Raw genomic sequence first — 21,055 nt, forward strand, 5'->3', positions numbered from 1 at the left:
GTTACAATATGAGTGAGGTGCTTCTGCACCTGCTTCCTGATGGATGTTACAATATGAGTGAGGATCAGCAATGATCTCTGCACCCTGTTTAAATAAGGGTTTAATTGATCCGGACCAACTGTTTTCTTTATATCAATAGATTTGACTGCCTTTACAACTTCTGAAAACTCAATCTCTGTAAAAAGGAAATAGATAAACCGTAGACCAGCATGCGGCAATTTCATTCACAGACTCATTCGAGATGTTAGGATTGAGTTCATTGTCAAATAAATGCCCAGCTTTAACAAAATCCTCATTAAACATGCCAAGCAGTTTATTTCTTGTGAGTCACATCCATTGAATTTGAGGACAATTTTAGCAGGAGACCAGTTTGTGTTCGCATTCATGGATTTAATGGTTTTCAATCATTTCGTGGGGGTTATTGAGGTTTGCCTTGGTAGATTCATAATAGAAGCTTTTTTACATTTCCGTATCTCAGTACCCTGAATAACTGCCATTCAGCCTGGGAATTACCCTTTCTGGCTTTAGCCCATTGTGTATTTCTGGATCAAATCAGATAATTCCCCTGTAAACCAGGGATTGTCTCTACCTCTTACCCGGTACTTTTTGAGAGGGGCGTGTTTATCATAGATAGTAGAAAACATGGAATGAAAATAGGAGAACTCCTCTTCGATATCTGTAATAGGGGCCCTCCTCTCCCAGTTACATGTATAACGTTCATACAGGAGTGTCTGCTCACAGAGCTGCCTAAAAGGTCGTTTGGCTATGAACCGAGATGGCACTTTGGGGATTTTGGTGTCTCTAATGCAAGCAGCTGCACAATGATCACTTAAATCATTAGAGAAAATACCAACGGCTGAGTATATATGCTGATTGTTAGTTGGAATAACACCAATAAGTGTTGTTTTCGAGATGTCTTTGGGATTGAGTCTTGTGACTGCATTTATCATTTGTGTCAAAAGTCCTGTAATGGCCTCTGAGTTTAAACAGTCCCAGTTTAAATCACCTATAAATACCAACAATTCACTAGAATGAAAACAAAACAAACACAAATATGCTGAGTCAGTCTTTAAAAACCTTAAATGCCCTAAAAAAATCTGTTCAGCTGTAGCTGGTAGAAACCAAGTGGGTGTCCGAATGTTCCTGCCCTGGAATGCCAGCCGCTGCAGGAATGTGCTGACAGGGATTTCGCCCCGTGTGTGGGTCTGGTCAATGTGCCCAGTGTGTGGGTCTGGTCAATGTGCCCAGTGTGTGGGTCTGGTCAATGTGCCCAGTGTGTGGGTCTGGTCAATGTGCCCAGTGTGTGGGTCTGGTCAATGTGCCCAGTGTGTGGGTCTGGTCAATGTTCCCAGTGTGTGGGTCTGGTCAATGTTCCCAGTGTGTGGGTCTGGTCAATGTGCCCAGTGTGTGGGTCTGGTCAATGCGCCCAGTCGCCTTGCAGCAGGCCCAACAAACCGGCCATTCACCGGTGGCGAGTCCAGGGGTATCCTGGGCTAGCAAACGCAACGCATCTAGACGTTATGTCACAGCGCAGATACCGAACTCCGGCTTCCACCACACAGCACAACAAGGCAGGAGAGGAGTCAGAAGACTCCGGTAGATTGACGGAACACAGATTAAAAACCTGAACATCGAGAAGTATTCAAGGCTAGTCGGCCCAATGTGTCTAGACAGTCAGTCACAGCGCAGATGTATCCTCTCTCGGTTTTCATGGAGGGCACCACTGTCTCCTCGCGTAGAAAACACGCTCTGATCTTGTAGTGTTTTACCTGGTGTTTAATGACACCACTCGCAGCTTAATAACAGTTTTTCTAAGTAATAAAAACTTGTAACACTTGAAACAAACAAACCGTGTGACACAACACGCTCAGCTGAGCTGCCCGGCCGCCATCTTGAAATAAGATAAAACAGCACAATGATTTTTATGATCTAAGCCAGCTATCTCGTCGGGGGTGCTATCTCGTCGGGGGTGCTATCTCGTCGGGGGTGCTATCTCGTCGGGGGTGCTATCTCGTCGGGGGTGCTATCTCGTCGGGGGTGCTATCTCGTCGGGGGTGCTATCTCGTCGGGGGTGCTATCTCGTCGGGGGTGCTATCTCGTCGGGGGTGCTATCTCGTCGGGGGTGCTATCTCGTCGGGGGTGCTATCTCGTCGGGGGTGCTATCTCGTCGGGGGTGCTATCTCGTCGGGGGTGCTATCTCGTCGGGGGTGCTATCTCGTCGGGGGTGCTATCTCGTCGGGGCTGCTATCTCGTCGGGGGTGCTATCTCGTCGGGGGTGCTATCTCGTCGGGGGTGCTATCTCGTCGGGGGTGCTATCTCGTCGGGGGTGCTATCTCGTCGGGGGTGCTATCTCGTCGGGGGTGCTATCTCGTCGGGGGTGCTATCTCGTCGGGGGTGCTATCTCGTCGGGGGTGCTATCTCGTCGGGGGTACGCTCAATAAACATGTGATTTACCTTTTCAAACAGTCCATTTCCATTTTCCAACGGGGCTAGAGCCTAGTGGTTAGAGCCTAGTGGTTAGAGCCTAGTGGATAGAGCCTAGTGGTTAGAGTCTAGTGGTTAGAGCCTAGTGGTTAGAGCCTAGTGGTTAGAGCCTAGTGGATAGAGCCTAGTGGTTAGAGCCTAGTGGATAGAGTCTAGTGGTTAGAGCCTAGTGGTTAGAGTCTAGTGGTTAACCTTGTGGGGCGGCAGGTAGCCTCGTGGTTAGAGTCTAGTGGTTAGAGCCTAGTGGTTAGAGCCTAGTGGTTAGAGTCTAGTGGTTAGAGCCTAGTGGTTAGAGCCTAGTGGTTAGAGTCTAGTGGTTAGAGTCTAGTGGTTAGAGTCTAGTGGTTAGAGTCTAGTGGTTAGAGCCTCGTGGTTAGAGTCTAGTGGTTAGAGTCTAGTGGTTAGAGCCTCGTGGTTAGAGTCTAGTGGTTAGAGCCTAGTGGTTAGAGCCTAGTGGTTAGAGTCTAGTGGTTAGAGCCTAGTGGTTAGAGCCTAGTGGTTAGAGTCTAGTGGTTAGAGTCTAGTGGTTAGAGTCTAGTGGTTAGAGCCTCGTGGTTAGAGTCTAGTGGTTAGAGCCTAGTGGTTAGAGTCTAGTGGTTAGAGTCTAGTGGTTAGAGCCTCGTGGTTAGAGTCTAGTAGTTAGAGCGTTGAAAGGTTGCTGATTCGAATCCACGAGCTGACAAGGTAGAAATTTGTCGTTCTGCCCCTGAACAAGGCAGTTAACCCACTGTTCGTAGGCCGTCATTGAAAATAACTATTTGTTCTTAACTGACCTGCCTCGTTAAATAAAATGTATATTAGTGTTTTTTTATTGTAACATTCAAAATAATTGAGGTTGAGTCATCAAAATGTTATGATCATATCCTTAAAATATTTACTAATGAATGTAGCAACAGTTGGCAGGTTTGTTGTGGTGCCATATTCTTTCCATTTTTTGATAATGGATTTAATGGTGCTCCATGGGATGTTCACAGTTTCTGATATTTTTTATAACCCAACCCTGATCTGTACTTCTCCACAACTTTGTCCCTGACCTGTTTGGAGAGCTCCTTGGTCTTCATGGTGCCCCTTGCTTAGTGGTGTTGCAGACTCTGGGGCCTTGCATATACTGAGATCATGTGACAGATCATATGTCGCTTAGATTGCACACAGGTGGACTTTATTTAATGAATAATTAACTTCTGGAGGTAATTAGTTGCACCAGATCTCATTTAGGGGCTTCATAGCAAAGGAGGTGAATACAAATACACTCATCACTTTTCCATTTTTGATTTTTTTTTTAAACAAGTAATTTTTTCATTTCACTTCACCAATTTGGACAATTTTGTGTATGTCCATTACATGAAATCCAAATAAAAATTAATTTAAATTGCAGCATCAGAGCTTGGAGAAGCCTAATTACCATGACTAAACGGTCACGTGGAATTTGACTGTCATCATGACTCGTGAGCGCTGGTGTCACCGAAACAGCAAACGGTCACCGAAACAGCCAACGGTCACCGAAACAGCACTACTGTTCAGTCGTGTACAGCACCATCTAGTGGTCAGTCGCTGTGGCCGAGTCGCTGTGGCCTAGTCGCTGTGGTCTAGTCGCTGTGGTCTAGTCGCTGTGGTCTAGTCGCTGTGGCCTAGTCGCTGTGGTCTAGTCGCTGTGGCCTAGCCGCTGTGGTCTAGTCGCTGTGGCCTAGTCGCTCTGGTCTAGTCGCTGTGGTCTAGTCGCTGTGACCTAGTCGCTGTGACCTAGTCGCTGTGGTCTAGTCGCTGTGGCCTAGTCGCTGTGGCCTAGTCGCTGTGGTCTAGTCGCTGTGGCCTAGTCGCTGTGGCCTAGTCGCTGTGGTCTAGTCGCTGTGGCCTAGTCGCTGTGGCCTAGTCGCTGTGGTCTAGTCGCTGTGGCCTAGTCGCTGTGGCCTAGTCGCTGTGGTCTAGTCGCTGTGGCCTAGTCGCTGTGGCCTAGTCACTGTGGCCTAGTCGCTGTGGTCTAGTCGCTGTGGCCTAGTCGCTGTGTGTGTCTGTGTGTGTGCGTGTGTGTCTGTCTGTCTGTCTGTGTGTGTGTGCGTGTGTGTCTGTGTGTGTGTGTCTGTATGTGTCTGTGTGTGTGTCTGTGTGTGTGCGTGTGTGTCTGTCTGTCTGTGTGTGTGCTTGTCCTACCTGGAAGTGTTGGTGTCCTGGTACAGCTCTGTGAGGGAACTCAGGGAGGAACATGGAAATGAAGCCAGGTAGACTCCACTCTGCTCTCAGTCTATCTGGCCCTCCTCCCCCTAACACCTGGTCCGGGATAGGCGGGGCCTTATCTCTGATCATCCTCCGATGGCCGAGCCGCAGGGTGGGAGGGGCCAGGCGACAGAGGCTTGCAGGGATGGACAGACCAACGGAGGAAAATAATCCTCTCCATCCTGTAGAACATTGAGTCTCTTCTCTTTCCCCTGACCCTGCTGGGGGTCTCTGTGGAGGGGGTGGAGAGAGGACGGGGGGGGTAGGTATGAGACATAATGAGACATACAATCAATTCCAAACAGCTGTAGACCTGGCCCCCAAGCCCGTTTCTATAGGTCTGACAAAATGGTTATCACGCGTAGTAGAGGATACCCTACCACAATCCCCTTTGGAGGGGGGATGAATGAGCCAATTGGAAGTTGGGGATGATTAGGTGACCATGATGGTATGAGGGACAGTTGGGAATTTAGCCAGGACACCAGGGTTAACACCCCTACTCTGACCATAGAGAGTCAGGACACCAGGGTTAACACCCCTACTCTGACCACAGAGAGTCAGGACACCCCTACTCTGACCACAGAGAGTCAGGACACCAAGGTTAACACCTCTACTCTGACCACAGAGTCAGGACACCAGGGTTAACACCCCTACTCTGACCACAGAGAGTCAGGACACCAGGGTTAACACCCCTACTCTGACCACAGAGTCAGGACACCAGGGTTAACATCCCATCCGAAAGACAGCACCCTACACAGAGCAATGTCCCAATAACTGCCCTGGGGCATTGGGATATTTTTTAGACCAGAGGAAAGAGTGCTTCCTACTGGCCCTCCAACAGCATCTGGTCTCCCATCCAGGGACCAATCAGGACCAACCCTGCTTAGCTTCAGAAGCAAGCCAGCAGTGGGATGCAACTGCTCCGTAGGTAAGCACCACAGTCTGGTAGTGGATGTGAGCTTCTTCAGGAAGCCAGTGGAGTGTGCGGAGGAGCGAGGTGACATGGGAGCACTTGGGAAGGTCGCATGCATCATACAAGTTCTCATTTAACCAACCAGGTTATTCCAAGTTTCCGTGTGGCCTTTGAATAGTGTTAGTTGAAACAGCTCTACCCCCCGTTTCCCCCTGTTCTATTGGTTTCAGCGTGATATTGATGGGATTAACAAACAATTACAGTTACCGCGTTGTCAACCCACTTGAATCAAAATGCAGCTAGCTGTCTTCTACCAGTTGTTCTCTAACCTGTGAAGTACACATTATTCCCAGATTCGGTTTTTGAGCTGTGTTAGTTTTAGCAGGACATCTCCCCCCACTGGCGTAATGAGTGATTGGTGTTTCTCTTTCTGTTTTGGTGACCCCCGTTTCATAATGCAACATTCCAGAATGTTCTGCAGGTTGTCTTCCAACCAGTGATGGGTAACTATCTCCAGTTTCCACAGGGTTTTTGAGTTGTGGTAGTTTCAACAACGCATATCCCTCCGCTAAACCGATGAGTGATTTATGGCCACTTCAAAACAACAGGGTTTTTGGTGTGCAGTTTATAAGGTAAATAATACAAATTAACGTAACATGATCACTACCGGTCAAACGTTTCATAATAACACCTACTCATTCAAGAGTTTTTCTTTATTTTGACTATTTTCTACGTTGTAGAAAAATACTGGAGACATACATCAAAACTATGAAATAACAAATATGAAGTCATGTAGTAACCAAAAAAGTGTTAAACAAATCAAAATATATTTTATATTTGAGATTCTTCAAAGTAACCACCCTTTGCATTGATGACAGCTTGGTTAATTTGTGGAATTTATGTTCTTCTTAATGTGTTTGAGCCAATCAGTTGTGTTGTGACAAGATAGGGGGGTATACAGAAGATTGACCTATTTGGTAAAAGACCAAGTCCACATTATGGCACGAACAGCTCAAATAAGCAAAGAGAAATGACAGTCCATTAGTTTAAGACATGAAGGTCAGTCAATGCGTAACATTTCAAGAACTTTTAAAGTTTCTTCAAATAGAGTTACCAGCCTGAGAAATTGCAGCCCAAATTGCAGCCTACATGACCCTGCTGGTCATTTATGAACATTTGAACATCTTGGCCATGTTCTGTTATAATCTCCACCCGGCATAGCCAGAAGAGGACTGGCCACCCCTCATAGCCTGGTTCCTCTCTAGGTTTCTTCCTAGGTTTTGGCCTTTCTAGGGAGTTTTTCCTAGCCACAGTGCTTCTACACCTGCATTGCTTGCTGTTTGGGGTTTTAGGCTGGGTTTCTGTACAGCACTTTGAGATATCAGCTGATGTAAGAAGGGCTATATAAATAAATTTGATTTGAATTTGATTTTAAATAGTTCAAGTAACAGACACATCTCAACATCAACTGTTCAGAGGAGACTGTAAATTGCTGTAAAGAAACCACTACAAAAGACACCAATAAGAAGTAGAGACTTGTTTGGGCCAAGAAACACGAGAAATGGACATTAGACCGGTGGAAATCTGTCCTTTGGTCTGGAGTCGAAATTTGAGATGTTTGGTTCCAACCGCTGTGTCTTTGTGAGACGTGTTGTGGGTGAACAGATGATCTCTGCATGTGTATTTCCCACCGTGAAGCATGGAGGAGGTGTTATGGTGTGGGGGGTGCTTTGCTGGTGACACTGTCTGCGATTTGTTTAGAATTCAAGGCACACTTAACTAGCATGGCTACCACAGCATTCTGCAGCGATACGCCATCCCATCTGGTTTGGGCTTAGTGGGACTATAATTTGTTTTTCAAACAGGACAATGACCCAACACAGCCTGGAGATATTTTACCAAGAAGGAGAGTGATGGAGTGCTGCATCAGATGACCTGGCCTCCACAATCATCCAACCTCAAACAAATTGAGATGGTTTGGGTTGAGTCGGACCACAGAGTGAAGGAAAAGCAGCCAACAAGTGCTCAGCATATGTGGGAACTCCTTCAAACTTTTGGAAAGGCATTCCAGGTGATGCTAATTGAGGGAATGCCAAAAGTGTGCAAAGCTGTCATCAAGGTAAAGGGTGGAAATTTGAAGAATCTCAAATAAAAAATATATTTTGTTTTGTTTAACACTTTTTTGGTTACTACATGATTCCATATGTGTTATTTCATAGTTTTGATGTCTTCACTATTATTCTACAATGTAGAAAAGTGTAAAGAATAAAATAAAAACCTTTGAATGAGTAGCTGTCCTAAAACTTTTGACTGGTAGTGTATATGTAGATAGTAAATTGTATGTTTATGTTTTCAATATATCACGACTGTTTCTGCATATTGACTATTGATTTGGATCAATATGTTTTGACATTGGGCTATTTATAAATGTTCAACTTAAGTTTTAGGAATATGAATGGAACTTTTAACATCAATTTCCAATGGTATTGTACTTTTTCAGGTAAAAACTGCTGAATGAATCCAAACACGTGCTGTGATTGGTGTATTTTGTTGATGAACAGTGTCTTGCAATAGTATTTATCCCCCTTGGCATTTTTCTCCTATTTTGTTGCATTACATCCTGTATTTTAAATAGATTTTTATTTGAATTTCATGTAATGGACATACACAAAATAGTCCAAATTGGTGAAGTGAAATGAAAACAATTTTTTCAAAAAAAATGTACATTTGAAAACTGGTGTGTGCATATGTATTCACCCCCTTTGATATGAAGCCCCTAAATAAGATCTGGTGCAACCAATTACCTTCAGAAGTCACATAATTAGTTAAATAAAGTCCACCTGTGTGCAATCTAAGTGTCACATGATCTGTCACATGATCTTAGTGTACACATATTTATACACCTGTTCTGAAAAGTCTGCAACACCACTAAGCAAGGGGCTCCACTAAGCAAGCGGCACCATGAAGACCAAGGAGCTCTCCAAACATGTCAGGGACAAAGTTGTGAAGAAGTACAGATCAGGGTTGGGTTATATAAAAAAAAATATCACAAACTTTGAACATCCCACAGAGCACCATTAAATCCATTATAAAAAAATTGAAAAGGATATGGCACCACAACAAACCTGCCAAGAGAGGGCCGCCCACCAAAACTCACGGACCAGGCAAGGAGGGCATTAATCAGAGAAGAAATAAAGAGACCAAGATAACCCTGAAAGAGCTGCAAAGCTCCACAGTGAGATTGGAGTATCTGTACATAGGACCACTTTAAGCCGTACACTCCACAGAGCTGGGCTTCATGGAAGAGTGGCCAGAAAAAGCCATTGCTTAAAATAAAAAATAAGCAAACATGTTTGTTGTTCACCAAAAGGCATGTGGGAGACTCCCCAAACATATGGAAGAAGGTACTCTGGTCAGATGAGACTAAAATTGAGCTTTTTGGCCATCAATTAAAATGCTATGTCTGGCGCAAACCCAATACCTCTCATCACCCTGAGAACACCATCCCAACAGCATGGTGGTGGCAGCATCATGCTGTGGGGATGTTTTTCATCGGCAGGGACTGGGAAACTGGTCAGAATTGAAGGAATGACAGATGGCGCTAAATACACAGAAATTCTTGTTTCAGTCTTCCGGAGATTTGAGAATGGGACGGAGGTTCACCTTCCAGCAAGACAATGACCCTAAGAATACTGCTAAAGCAAAACTTGAGTGGTTTAAGAGGAAACATTTAAATGTATTGGAATGGCCTAGTCAAAGCCCAGACCTCAATCCAATTGAGAATATGTGGTATGACTTAAAGATTGCTGTAAACTAGCGGAACCCATCCAACTTGAAGGAGCTGGAGCAGTTTTGCCTTTGAAGAATTGGAAAAATCCCAATGGCTAGATGTGCCAAGTTTATAGAGACATACCCCAAGAGACTTGCAGCTGTAGTTGCTGCAAAAGGTGGCTCTACAAAGTATTGACTTTTTTCCCTAACTTTTAATAGCAAAGAGCAATTTCTCAAGCAATAATTTTGCTAGGACTGTCTGGAAGTAATCTGAAAACGAAAAGTACCTGTTATTGGCAGAGAAATTTCTTATTGGGCTCCCGAGTGGCACAGCAGCCTAAGGCACTGCATCTCAGTGCTAGAGGCATCACTACAGACCCTGGTTCAATTCCAGTCTATCACAACCGGCCGTGATTGGGAGTCCCTTAGGGCGGCAAACAATTGGCCCAGCGTCATGCGGGTTAGGGTTTGGCCAGGGTAAGCAGTCATTGTAAATAAGAATTTGTTCTTAACTTACTTGCCAAGTTAAATAAAAATAAATGACAATTATTGGTTTATTAACTAATTTGATGTCACCAGGCAAAACTCCATCCCACCAAAACAGGCAGAGATTATGATAATGCCATTTATTGTAAGAGCTGTTTGAAAAGACTGAAAATATAAATTATATAATGCTATATATAAAACACAGGGAAATCCCAGTAGCTTGATTCAATAGTACCCGCAAAACACCAGTCTCAACGTCAACAGTGAAGAGGTGACTCCGGGATCCTTCTAGGCAGAGTTCCTCTGTCCAGTGTCGGTGTTCTTTGAACCTGTAATCGAACCCGCTGATGCTCTAGATACTCAATTAGTCTAAAGAAGGCCAGTTTTATTGCTTCTTTAATCAGGACAACAGTTTCCAGATGTGTTAACATAATTGCAAATGGGTTTTCTAATGATCAATTAGCCTTTTAAAATGATAAACTTTATATTTGATAACACAACGTGCCATTGGAACACAGGAGTGATGGTTGCTGATAATGGGCCTCTGTACTTCTATGTAGATATTCCATTAAACAAACCTGCCGTTTCCAGCTACAATAGTAATTGACAACATTATCAATGTCTACACTGTATTTCTGATCAAGTTGATGTTATTTTAATGGATGAAAAATTTGCTTTTCGTTTAAAAAATAAATACATTTCTAAGTTAAATTTTTGAACGGTACATACATACATACATACACATATATATATACATACATACATACATACATACACACACACACATACACACACACACATACACACACATACATACATACATACATACATACATATATACATACATACATTACATACATACATACATACATACATACATACATACATACATACATACATACATACATACATACATACATTACATACATACATACATACATACATACATACATACATACATACATACATACATACATACATACATACATACATACATACATACATTACATACATACATACATACATACATACACACACACATACATACATACATTACATACATACATACATACATACATACATACATACATACATACATACATACATTACATACATACATACATACATACATACATACACATACATACACATACATACATACATACATACATACATACATACATACATACATACATACATACATACATACATACATACATACATACATACATACATACATACATACATATATATATACATACACATAGATAGATCGATAGGAGAGAGCACAGCAGATTAATGTAGGCTAAGCGTTCTATCTGCTGCCGTTAAAACGTCCCAACGTTGCGCATTACAGTTGTATGTTCATTCATTCATGAGTATTATTATCTGTAGAGAACAGAGCCATCATCCATCCAGAACAACACGCCGGGCCACATACTGTTATTACCACACTATTACTGAGAAGGCTGAATGTTTGATGTATTTTTGTTTTTGTTTTTATTTGTACCGTTATTTAACTAAGCAAGCAACCTTTAAAAAAATACTCAATCTTTACCTTATTTAACTAGGCAAGTCAGTTCAGAAAAAATCTTATTTTCAATGACGGCCTAGGAACAGTGGGTTAACTGCCTGTTCAGGGGCAGAACGACAGATTTGTACCTTGTCAGCTCGGGGATTCGATTTAGCAACCTTTCAGTTCCTAGTCCAACGCTCTAACCACTAGGCTACCTGCCACCCTAAATAACACCCCTACTTAATATACTACATATTGCAATAATGTAACATAGGATAATATTATAAGATTACATGGACAGATCCTAGATCAGCACTCTACTGTGTGATGCTTTGTGGATATGTGCCCTGATCACTGAGAGTGAAACAGTATGAGTAGCTAACTATATGAGCTGGTGTCTTGTGGTTAATTAATAAATTAAACCCCAACAACTCTCACTGATGCTGATGCAGTCATAGTCATAGTCAGTGAAGTTTCAGCGTCAAGGACGGCCAGGGAACCCCCCGCAGCGGTATACCTGTCGCCCACTACCTGAGAGAGAGGAAGAGTCCTGCTATTTCACCTTGCTGGCTTTACTGGCGTCCGCCCCCATCTGGTCTGTCTCTCTCAATTTGTTGTCATCCACCACGACACTGCTTCTTCATCATCCTGCTAGCATCATCACCCTCCTCATCCTCACTCACACACAATCCGCAGCCTGCGCAACACACACACACGGGTTCTCTGCGCCCCGGCGACTACACTATGGCCAGCCGTCGGTAGGTAAAACATTAGTAGCTAGTACTTCCCAAAGTCTTCCACCGTGTTGTCGTCGTCGACAGCAGACAGAGCAGATTAGGCGACATAAACAAAATAATCCCTTCTGTAGGTCACGTCACCTCTACATCCGCCCACATGGCGCTTATCCAATCAGACTGGGAGCCCGTAGCGTTAGACCCGCCCCGTTCTCTCTCCCCAGCCCCGCCCTCTGAAAGGAGATTCTGTCTTCATGAACTCTTAAATTATTTATAATACAGACAAAACACAATAAAGACAATTTACCAACGTGATAAAAAGGAATCTTGTTGATAAACTCTTGTAGATGACTGTTGTTCAGATGTTAATACAATGTCGTTGGCAGATTAAGTTGAAAAGAACAAATGAATCAATAAAGGTTTTTATATAGTTGAATCCCAACTGCAGTGGTCATTCATTTACAATGTAGCAGGCTGAGGCAGTAGGCTCTTCTCACTCTCATTAGTGATTCCTGGTCCCCTCAAATCAAAATCAAATAACATGTTTCTACAATCAAGTTGCAGAAACATTTCAAGGATGATCAAATGGAAGCAAGGATGCACCTGAGCTCAATTTACAGTATCATAGCAACGGGTCTGAATACTTATGTAAATGTGATTTCAGTTTATTATTTTTAATACATTTGCCAAAGAATTCTAAATAACGGCTTTTGTTTTGTCATTATGGGATATTGTGTGTAGATTGATGAGGGAAAACAATAATGTAATCCATTTTAGAATAGGTCTGTAAGGTAAACAAAATATAGAAAAAGTCAAGGGGTCTGAATAATTTCCGAATGCCCTGTAAAGTCTAGTGAATGTGTGTAGGGTCAGTGCAGATTGTCCGGGTAACCATTCATTAACTAGTTAGCAGTTAGCAGTCTTAATGCTCAGGTATCATTTGCTGGACGGTCTTAGAGGTCCTGGATGGCAGGGAGCTCAGTCTCAGTATCTAAGGGGGTGTGAGGCAAATCTCAGCCCAGCAGCTGATGCAGTGTGCTCAGCTGGCAGAGGAAAGCAGGTCACTGGAGGGTTGGGATTCACACACATACAGACACCATGACACATATACACACATACAGACACCATGACACATACAGACACCATGACACACACAGACACCATGACACATACAGACACCATGACACACACAGACACCATGACACATACAGACACCATGACACACATATACACACACAGACACCATGACACACACACATACAGACACCATGACACACATATACACACACAGACACCATGACACACACACATACAGACACCATGACACACACACATACAGACACCATGACACACACACACACAGACACCATGACACACACACATACAGACACCATGACACACACAGACACCATGACACACATACACACATACAGACACCATGACACACACACACACAGACACCATGACACACACACATACAGACACCATGACACACACACACACAGACACCATGACACACACACATACAGACACCATGACACACACAGACACCATGACACACACACACACAGACACCATGACACACACACATACAGACACCATGACACACACAGACACCATGACACACACACATACAGACACCATGACACACATATACACATACAGACACCATATACACATACAGACACCATGACACACATATACACATACAGACACCATGACACACACACATACAGACACCATGACACACACGGACACCATGACACACACACACACAGACACCATGACACACACACATACAGACACCATGACACACACACACACAGACACCATGACACACACACATACAGACACCATGACACACACAGACACCATGACACACACACACACAGACACCATGACACACAAACATACAGACACCATGACACACACAGACACCATGACACACACACATACAGACACCATGACACACATATACACATACAGACACCATATACACATACAGACACCATGACACACATATACACATACAGACACCATGACACACACACATACAGACACCATGACACACACAGACACCATGACACACATACACACATACAGACACCATGACACACACACACACAGACACCATGACACACACACACACAGACACCATGACACACACACATACAGACACCATGACACACATATACACATACAGACACCATGACACACACAGACACCATGACACACACACACACAGACACCATGACACACACACATACAGACACCATGACACACATATACACATACAGACACCATGACACATATACACATACAGACACCATGACACACATATACACATACAGACACCATGACACACATATACACATACAGACACCATGACACACATATACACACACAGACACCATGACACATTCACACATACAGACACCATGACACACATATACACACACAGACACCATGACACACATACACACATTCAGACACCATGACACACACACACACAGACACCATGACACACACACATACAGACACAATGACACATACACACATACACACACCATGACACACACACACATACAGACACCATGACACACACACATACAGACACCATGACACACACACATACAGACACCATGACACACACACACACAGACACCATGACACACACACATACAGACACCATGACACACACACATACAGACACCATGACACATACAGACACCATGACACACACACACACCATGACACATACAGACACCATGACACACACACACACCATGACACATACAGACACCATGACACACACACACACCATGACACATACACACACCATGACACACACACATACAGACACCATGACACATACACACACACACCGGAGTGAAAGGACTGTCAAGCCATAGTTCCCATAACGCACCACTGGTTCCATGATGAGGACAGATTTCATGCTCTGACTACGCTGACACACACACGCTATGACACACACACACACACACACTACGACACACACACGCTATGACACACATACACACACACGGTATGACACACACAAACACACACACGCCATGACACACACACACACTATGACACACACACACGCTATGACACACACACACACATGCTATGACACACACACGCTATGACACACACACGCTATGACACACACACACACATGCTATGACACACACATGCTATGACACACACACGCTATGACACACACACACTACGACACACACACGCTATGACACACACACACGCTATGACACACATACACACACACACGGTATGACACACACAAACACACACACGCCATGACACACACACACACACGCTATGACACACACACACACACATGCTATGACACACACATGCTATGACACACACACACTATGACACACACACACGCTATGACACACACACACTAGGACACACACACACACACTATGATACACACACACAGGCTATGACACACACACTATGACACTGGGTCAGTACTACCCCTACACACACACATGATACATACACACACGTTGACACACATACACACACGCTATGACACAAACACGAACGCAATGACACACACACAAACAATGACACACACACACGCTATGACACACACACACGCTATGACACACACACACACACACACTAGGACACACACACGCTACGACACACACACACACACACAGGCTATGACACACACACTATGACACTGGGTCAGTACTACCCCTACACACACACATGATACATACACACACGTTGACACACATACACACACGCAATGACACACACACACGTAATGACACACACACATGCAATGACACACACACAATGACAAATACACACAATAATGTACGGGACCAGGATGTGTAATAATAGGTTCTGATGACATGGACGGGTCCAGGATGTGTAATAATGGGTTCTGATGACATGGACGGGTCCAGGATGTGTAATAATGGGTTCTGATGACATGGACGGATCCAGGATGTGTAATAATGGGTTCTGATGACATGGACGGGTCCAGGATGTGTAATAATGGGTTTTGATGACATGGACGGGTCCAGGATGTGTAATAATGGGTTCTGATGACATGGACGGGTCCAGGATGTGTAATAATGGGTTCTGATGACATGGACGGGTCCAGGATGTGTAATAATGGGTTTTGATGACATGGACGGGTCCAGGATGTGTAATAATGGGTTCTGAAGACATGGACGGGTCCAGGATGTGTAATAATGGGTTCTGATGACATGGACGGGTCCAGGATGTGTAATAATGGGTTCTGATGACATGGACGGGTCCAGGATGTGTAATAATGGGTTCTGATGACATGGACGGGTCCAGGATGTGTAATAATGGGTTCTGATGACATGGACGGGTCCAGGATGTGTAATGGTCCAGGATGTGTAATAATGGGTTCTGATGACATGGACGGGTCCAGGATGTGTAATAATGGGTTCTGATGACATGGACGGGTCCAGGATGTGTAATAATGGGTTCTGATGACATGGACGGGTCCAGGATGTGTAATAATGGGTTCTGATGACATGGACGGGTCCAGGATGTGTAATAATGGGTTCTGATGACATGGACGGGTCCAGGATGTGTAATAATGGGTTCTGATGACATGGACGGGTCCAGGATGTGTAATAATGGGTTCTGATGACATGGACGGGTCCAGGATGTGTAATAATGGGTTCTGATGACATGGACGGGTCCAGGATGTGTAATAATGGGTTCTGATGACATGGACGGGCCCAGGATGTGTAATAATGGGTTCTGATGACATGGACGGGTCCAGGATGTGTAATAATGGGTTCTGATGACATGGACGGGTCCAGGATGTGTAATAATGGGTTCTGATGACATGGACGGGCCCAGGATGTGTAATAATGGGTTCTGATGACATGGACGGGTCCAGGATGTGTAATAATGGGTTCTGATGACATGGACGGGTCCAGGATGTGTAATAATGGGTTCTGATGACATGGACGGGTCCAGGATGTGTAATAATGGGTTCTGATGACATGGACGGGCCCAGGATGTGTAATAATGGGTTCTGATGACATGGACGGGTCCAGGATGTGTAATAATGGGTTCTGATGACATGGACGGGTCCAGGATGTGTAATAATGGGTTATGATGAAATATAAATCAAGTCAAATTTTATTGGTCACATACACATGGTTAGTAGATGTTATTGGTCACATACACATGGTTAGCAGATGTTATTGGTCACATACACATGGTTAGCAGATGTTAGCGTGAGTGGAGTGAAAAACTTGTACGAGTAATATGCTCGGGAGTGGTGGATGGTGTGCTCGCCTTCTGACTCTGACCAGTAGGCCGCTCCGTCTGCCTCTCCTGCGGCGACCGCGTTGTTTTGGGTCGGCCTCTGGGATAAGATCCCATGTCCAGGGTGGAGGTCTGAACAAAGGATCCGCTTCGGGAAAGTCGTATTCCTGGTCGTAATGTTGGTAAGTTGTCGTTGTGTATATATCCAATAGTTCTGTCTCAGCCTCCAGTATTTATGCTGCAGTAGTTTATGTGTCGGGGGGCTAGGGTCAGTCTGTTATATCTGGAGTACTTCTCCTGTCTTATCTGGTGTCCTGTGTGAATTTAAGTATGCGTTCTCTAATTCTCTTTCTTTCTCTCGGAGGAGGACCTGAGCCCTAGGACCATGCCTCAGGACTACCTGACATGATGACTCCTTGCTGTCCCCAGTCCACCTTGCCGTGCTGCTGCTCCAGTTTCAACTGTTCTGCCTGTGATTATTATTATTTGACCATGCTGGTCATTTATGAACATTTGAACATCTTGGCCATGTTCTGTTATAATCTCCACCCGGCACAGCCAGAAGAGGACTTGCCACCCCACATAGCCTGGTTCCTCTCTAGGTTTCTTCCTAGGTTTTGGCCTTTCTAGGGAGTTTTTCCTAGCCACAGTGCTTCTACACCTGCATTGCTTGCTGTTTGGGGTTTTAGGCTGGGTTTCTGTACAGCACTTTGAGATATCAGGTGATGTACGAAGGGCTATATAAATACATTTGATTTGAGTTCTTCCCGGCTGTATGTAATAACACTTGAGATTTTCGGGAGTAACAATGTAAGAAATAATACACAACAAAAACGAAATACTCCACAGTTTCCTGAGGACCTGAAGCGAGGCGACCATCTCTGTCGGCGCCTTCATACCAGGACAGCTCCAGGATGTGTTGAGTACTGGGTCAGTACTACCCCTATAGTACTGGGTCAGTTCCACCCCTTTAGTACTGGGTCAGTACCACGCCTATAATACTCCCTATAGTACTGGGTCAGTACCACCCCTTTAGTACTGGGTCAGTACCACCCCTATAGTACTGGGTCAGTACCACGCCTATAGTACTCCCTATAGTACTGGGTCAGTACCACCCCTATAGTACTGGGTCAGTACCACGCCTATAATACTCCCTATAGTACTGGGTCAGTACCACCCCTTTAGTACTGGGTCAGTACCACCCCTATAGTACTGGGTCAGGACCACCCCTATAGTACTGGGTCAGTACCACCCATATAGTACTGGGTCAGTACCACGCCTATAATACTCCCTATAGTACTGGGTCAGTACCACGCCTATAATACTCCCTATAGTACTGGGTCAGTACCACCCCTTTAGTACTGGGTCAGTACCACCCCTATAGTACTGGGTCAGTACCACGCCTATAGTACTCCCTATAGTACTGGGTCAGTACCACCCCTATAGTACTACTCCCTATAGTACTGGGTCAGTACCACGCCTATAATACTCCCTATAGTACTGGGTCAGTACCACCCCTATAGTACTACTCCCTATAGTACTGGGTCAGTACCACGCCTATAATACTCCCTATAGTACTGGGTCAGTACCACCCCTATAGTACTGGGTCAGTACCACCCCTATAGTACTCCTTATAGTACTGGGTCAGTACCACCCCTATAGTACTCCTTATAGTACTGGGTCAGTACCACGCCTATAATACTCCCTATAGTACTGGGTCAGTACCACCCCTATAGTACTACTCCCTATAGTACTGGGTCAGTACCACGCCTATAATACTCCCTATAGTACTGGGTCAGTACCACCCCTATAGTACTGGGTCAGTACTACCCCTATAGTACTGGGTCAGTACCACCCCTATAGTACTCCTTATAGTACTGGGTCAGTACCACCCCTATAGTACTCCTTATAGTACTGGGTCAGTACCACGCCTATAATACTCCCTATAGTACTGGGTCAGTACCACCCCTATAGTACTGGGTCAGTACCACCCCTATAGTACTAGGTCAGTACTACCCCTATAGTACTGGGTCAGTACCACCCCTATAGTACTCCTTATAGTACTGGGTCAGTACCACGCCTATAATACTCCCTATAGTACTGGGTCAGTACCACCCCTATAGTACTGGGTCAGTACCACCCCTATAGTACTGGGTCAGTACCACGCCTATAGTACTCCCTATAGTACTGGGTCAGTACCACCCCTATAGTACTCCCTATAGTACTGGGTCAGTACCACCCCTATAATACTGGGTCAGTACCACCCCTATAATACTGGGTCAGTACTACCCCTATAGTACTGGGTCAGTACCACCCCTATAATACTGGGCCAGTACTACCCCTATAGTACTGGGTCAGTACCACCCCTATAGTACTCCCTATAGTACTGGGTCAGTACCACCCCTATAAAACTGGGTCAGTACCACCCCTATAAAACTGGGTCAGTACCACCCCTATAATACTGGGTCAGTACTACCCCTATAGTACTGGGTCAGTACCACCCCTATAATACTGGGTCAGTACTACCCCTATAGTACTGGGTCAGTACCACCCCTATAATACTGGGCCAGTACTACCCCTATAGTACTGGGTCAGTACCACCCATATAGTACTGGGTCAGTACCACCCCTATAATACTGGGCCAGTACTACCCCTATAATACTGGGTCAGTACCACCCCTATAGTACTGGGTCAGTACTACCCCTATAATACTGGGTCAGTACCACCCCTATAATACTGGGCCAGTACTACCCCTATAATACTGGGTCAGTATCACCCCTATAATACTGGGTCAGTACTACCCCTATAATACTGGGTCAGTACCACCCCGTGTCACAACACGGTTAAGGTACTGAATGCAGTGACTGGTTTCCAAGGGCTTTTCATGTGCGTAAGGTGTGGTGTGATAGTTTACCACACCATACACACATGGACTACCCTAGACTATGGAATAGTTTACCACACCATACACACATGAACTACCCTAGACTATGGAATAGTTTACCACACCATACACACATGGACTACCCTAGACTATGGAATAGTTATTTGACGAAGTTTAGTCTTAGTAAACATCCTGTAGCGCATTGGACAGGAAAGACATCTACAAATATTTCCTTGGTTACCTGAGCACAAAGAAAGAAACCTGATGAGGCACTGAAAGGGTCAGGAACTGGTTCGTGGTTAGTTGAGACGCGAAAGAAAATATGCACAAATTCTATGTTCTCTAATGTTAAGTTGCTGTTTTTGGTTATTTGTAGGGTTTTTATGATTGTTTATATTAATAATAATAGGCTTATAAATCCCCTCAATGAGTCCTCTGACACTTCTAAGCGATACAATAGTGAGCTCAGAATCAGCTGCAGTTCCTTTGTTTCTCATTCATTCATCCTTCTATCCCATCCTGATGTTCTGGTTGTCTGGGCCTCTTCTATTCTCATCTACCAGCAGGTTTCTAGAAGTCATTATGTCTCACAGCCTCTCCATGACAACAGTAGGTTTCTAGAAGTCATTATGTCTCACAGCCTCTCGATGACAACATTAGGTATCCAGAAGTCATCGTGTCTCACAGCCTCTCCATGACAACAGTAGGTACCCAGAAGACATCATTATGTCTCACAGCCTCTCGATGACAAC

At 44.5% G+C, this 21,055-nt stretch overlaps 1 protein-coding gene across 1 annotated transcript in view; it reads right to left on the bottom strand.

The window, feature by feature from the left end:
* Positions 1 to 12,248, bottom strand: part of rskrb (ribosomal protein S6 kinase related b) — a 47,653-nt gene extending 35,405 nt beyond the window's left edge. Inside the window, exons 1-2 of the mRNA XM_031809609.1 lie at positions 11,944 to 12,248; positions 4,633 to 4,926 (exon numbers count right to left, since the gene is read on the bottom strand). Of these exons, the coding sequence (XP_031665469.1) occupies positions 4,633 to 4,926; positions 11,944 to 11,973 (324 nt within the window). The 5' untranslated portion in view covers positions 11,974 to 12,248. The remainder of the gene's footprint in view (positions 1 to 4,632; positions 4,927 to 11,943) is intronic.
* Between the last annotated feature and the right edge of the window lie 8,807 nt (positions 12,249 to 21,055).

This window comes from Oncorhynchus kisutch, linkage group LG29 (genome assembly GCF_002021735.2).
Source record: "Oncorhynchus kisutch isolate 150728-3 linkage group LG29, Okis_V2, whole genome shotgun sequence".
Classification (NCBI taxonomy): domain Eukaryota; kingdom Metazoa; phylum Chordata; class Actinopteri; order Salmoniformes; family Salmonidae; genus Oncorhynchus; species Oncorhynchus kisutch.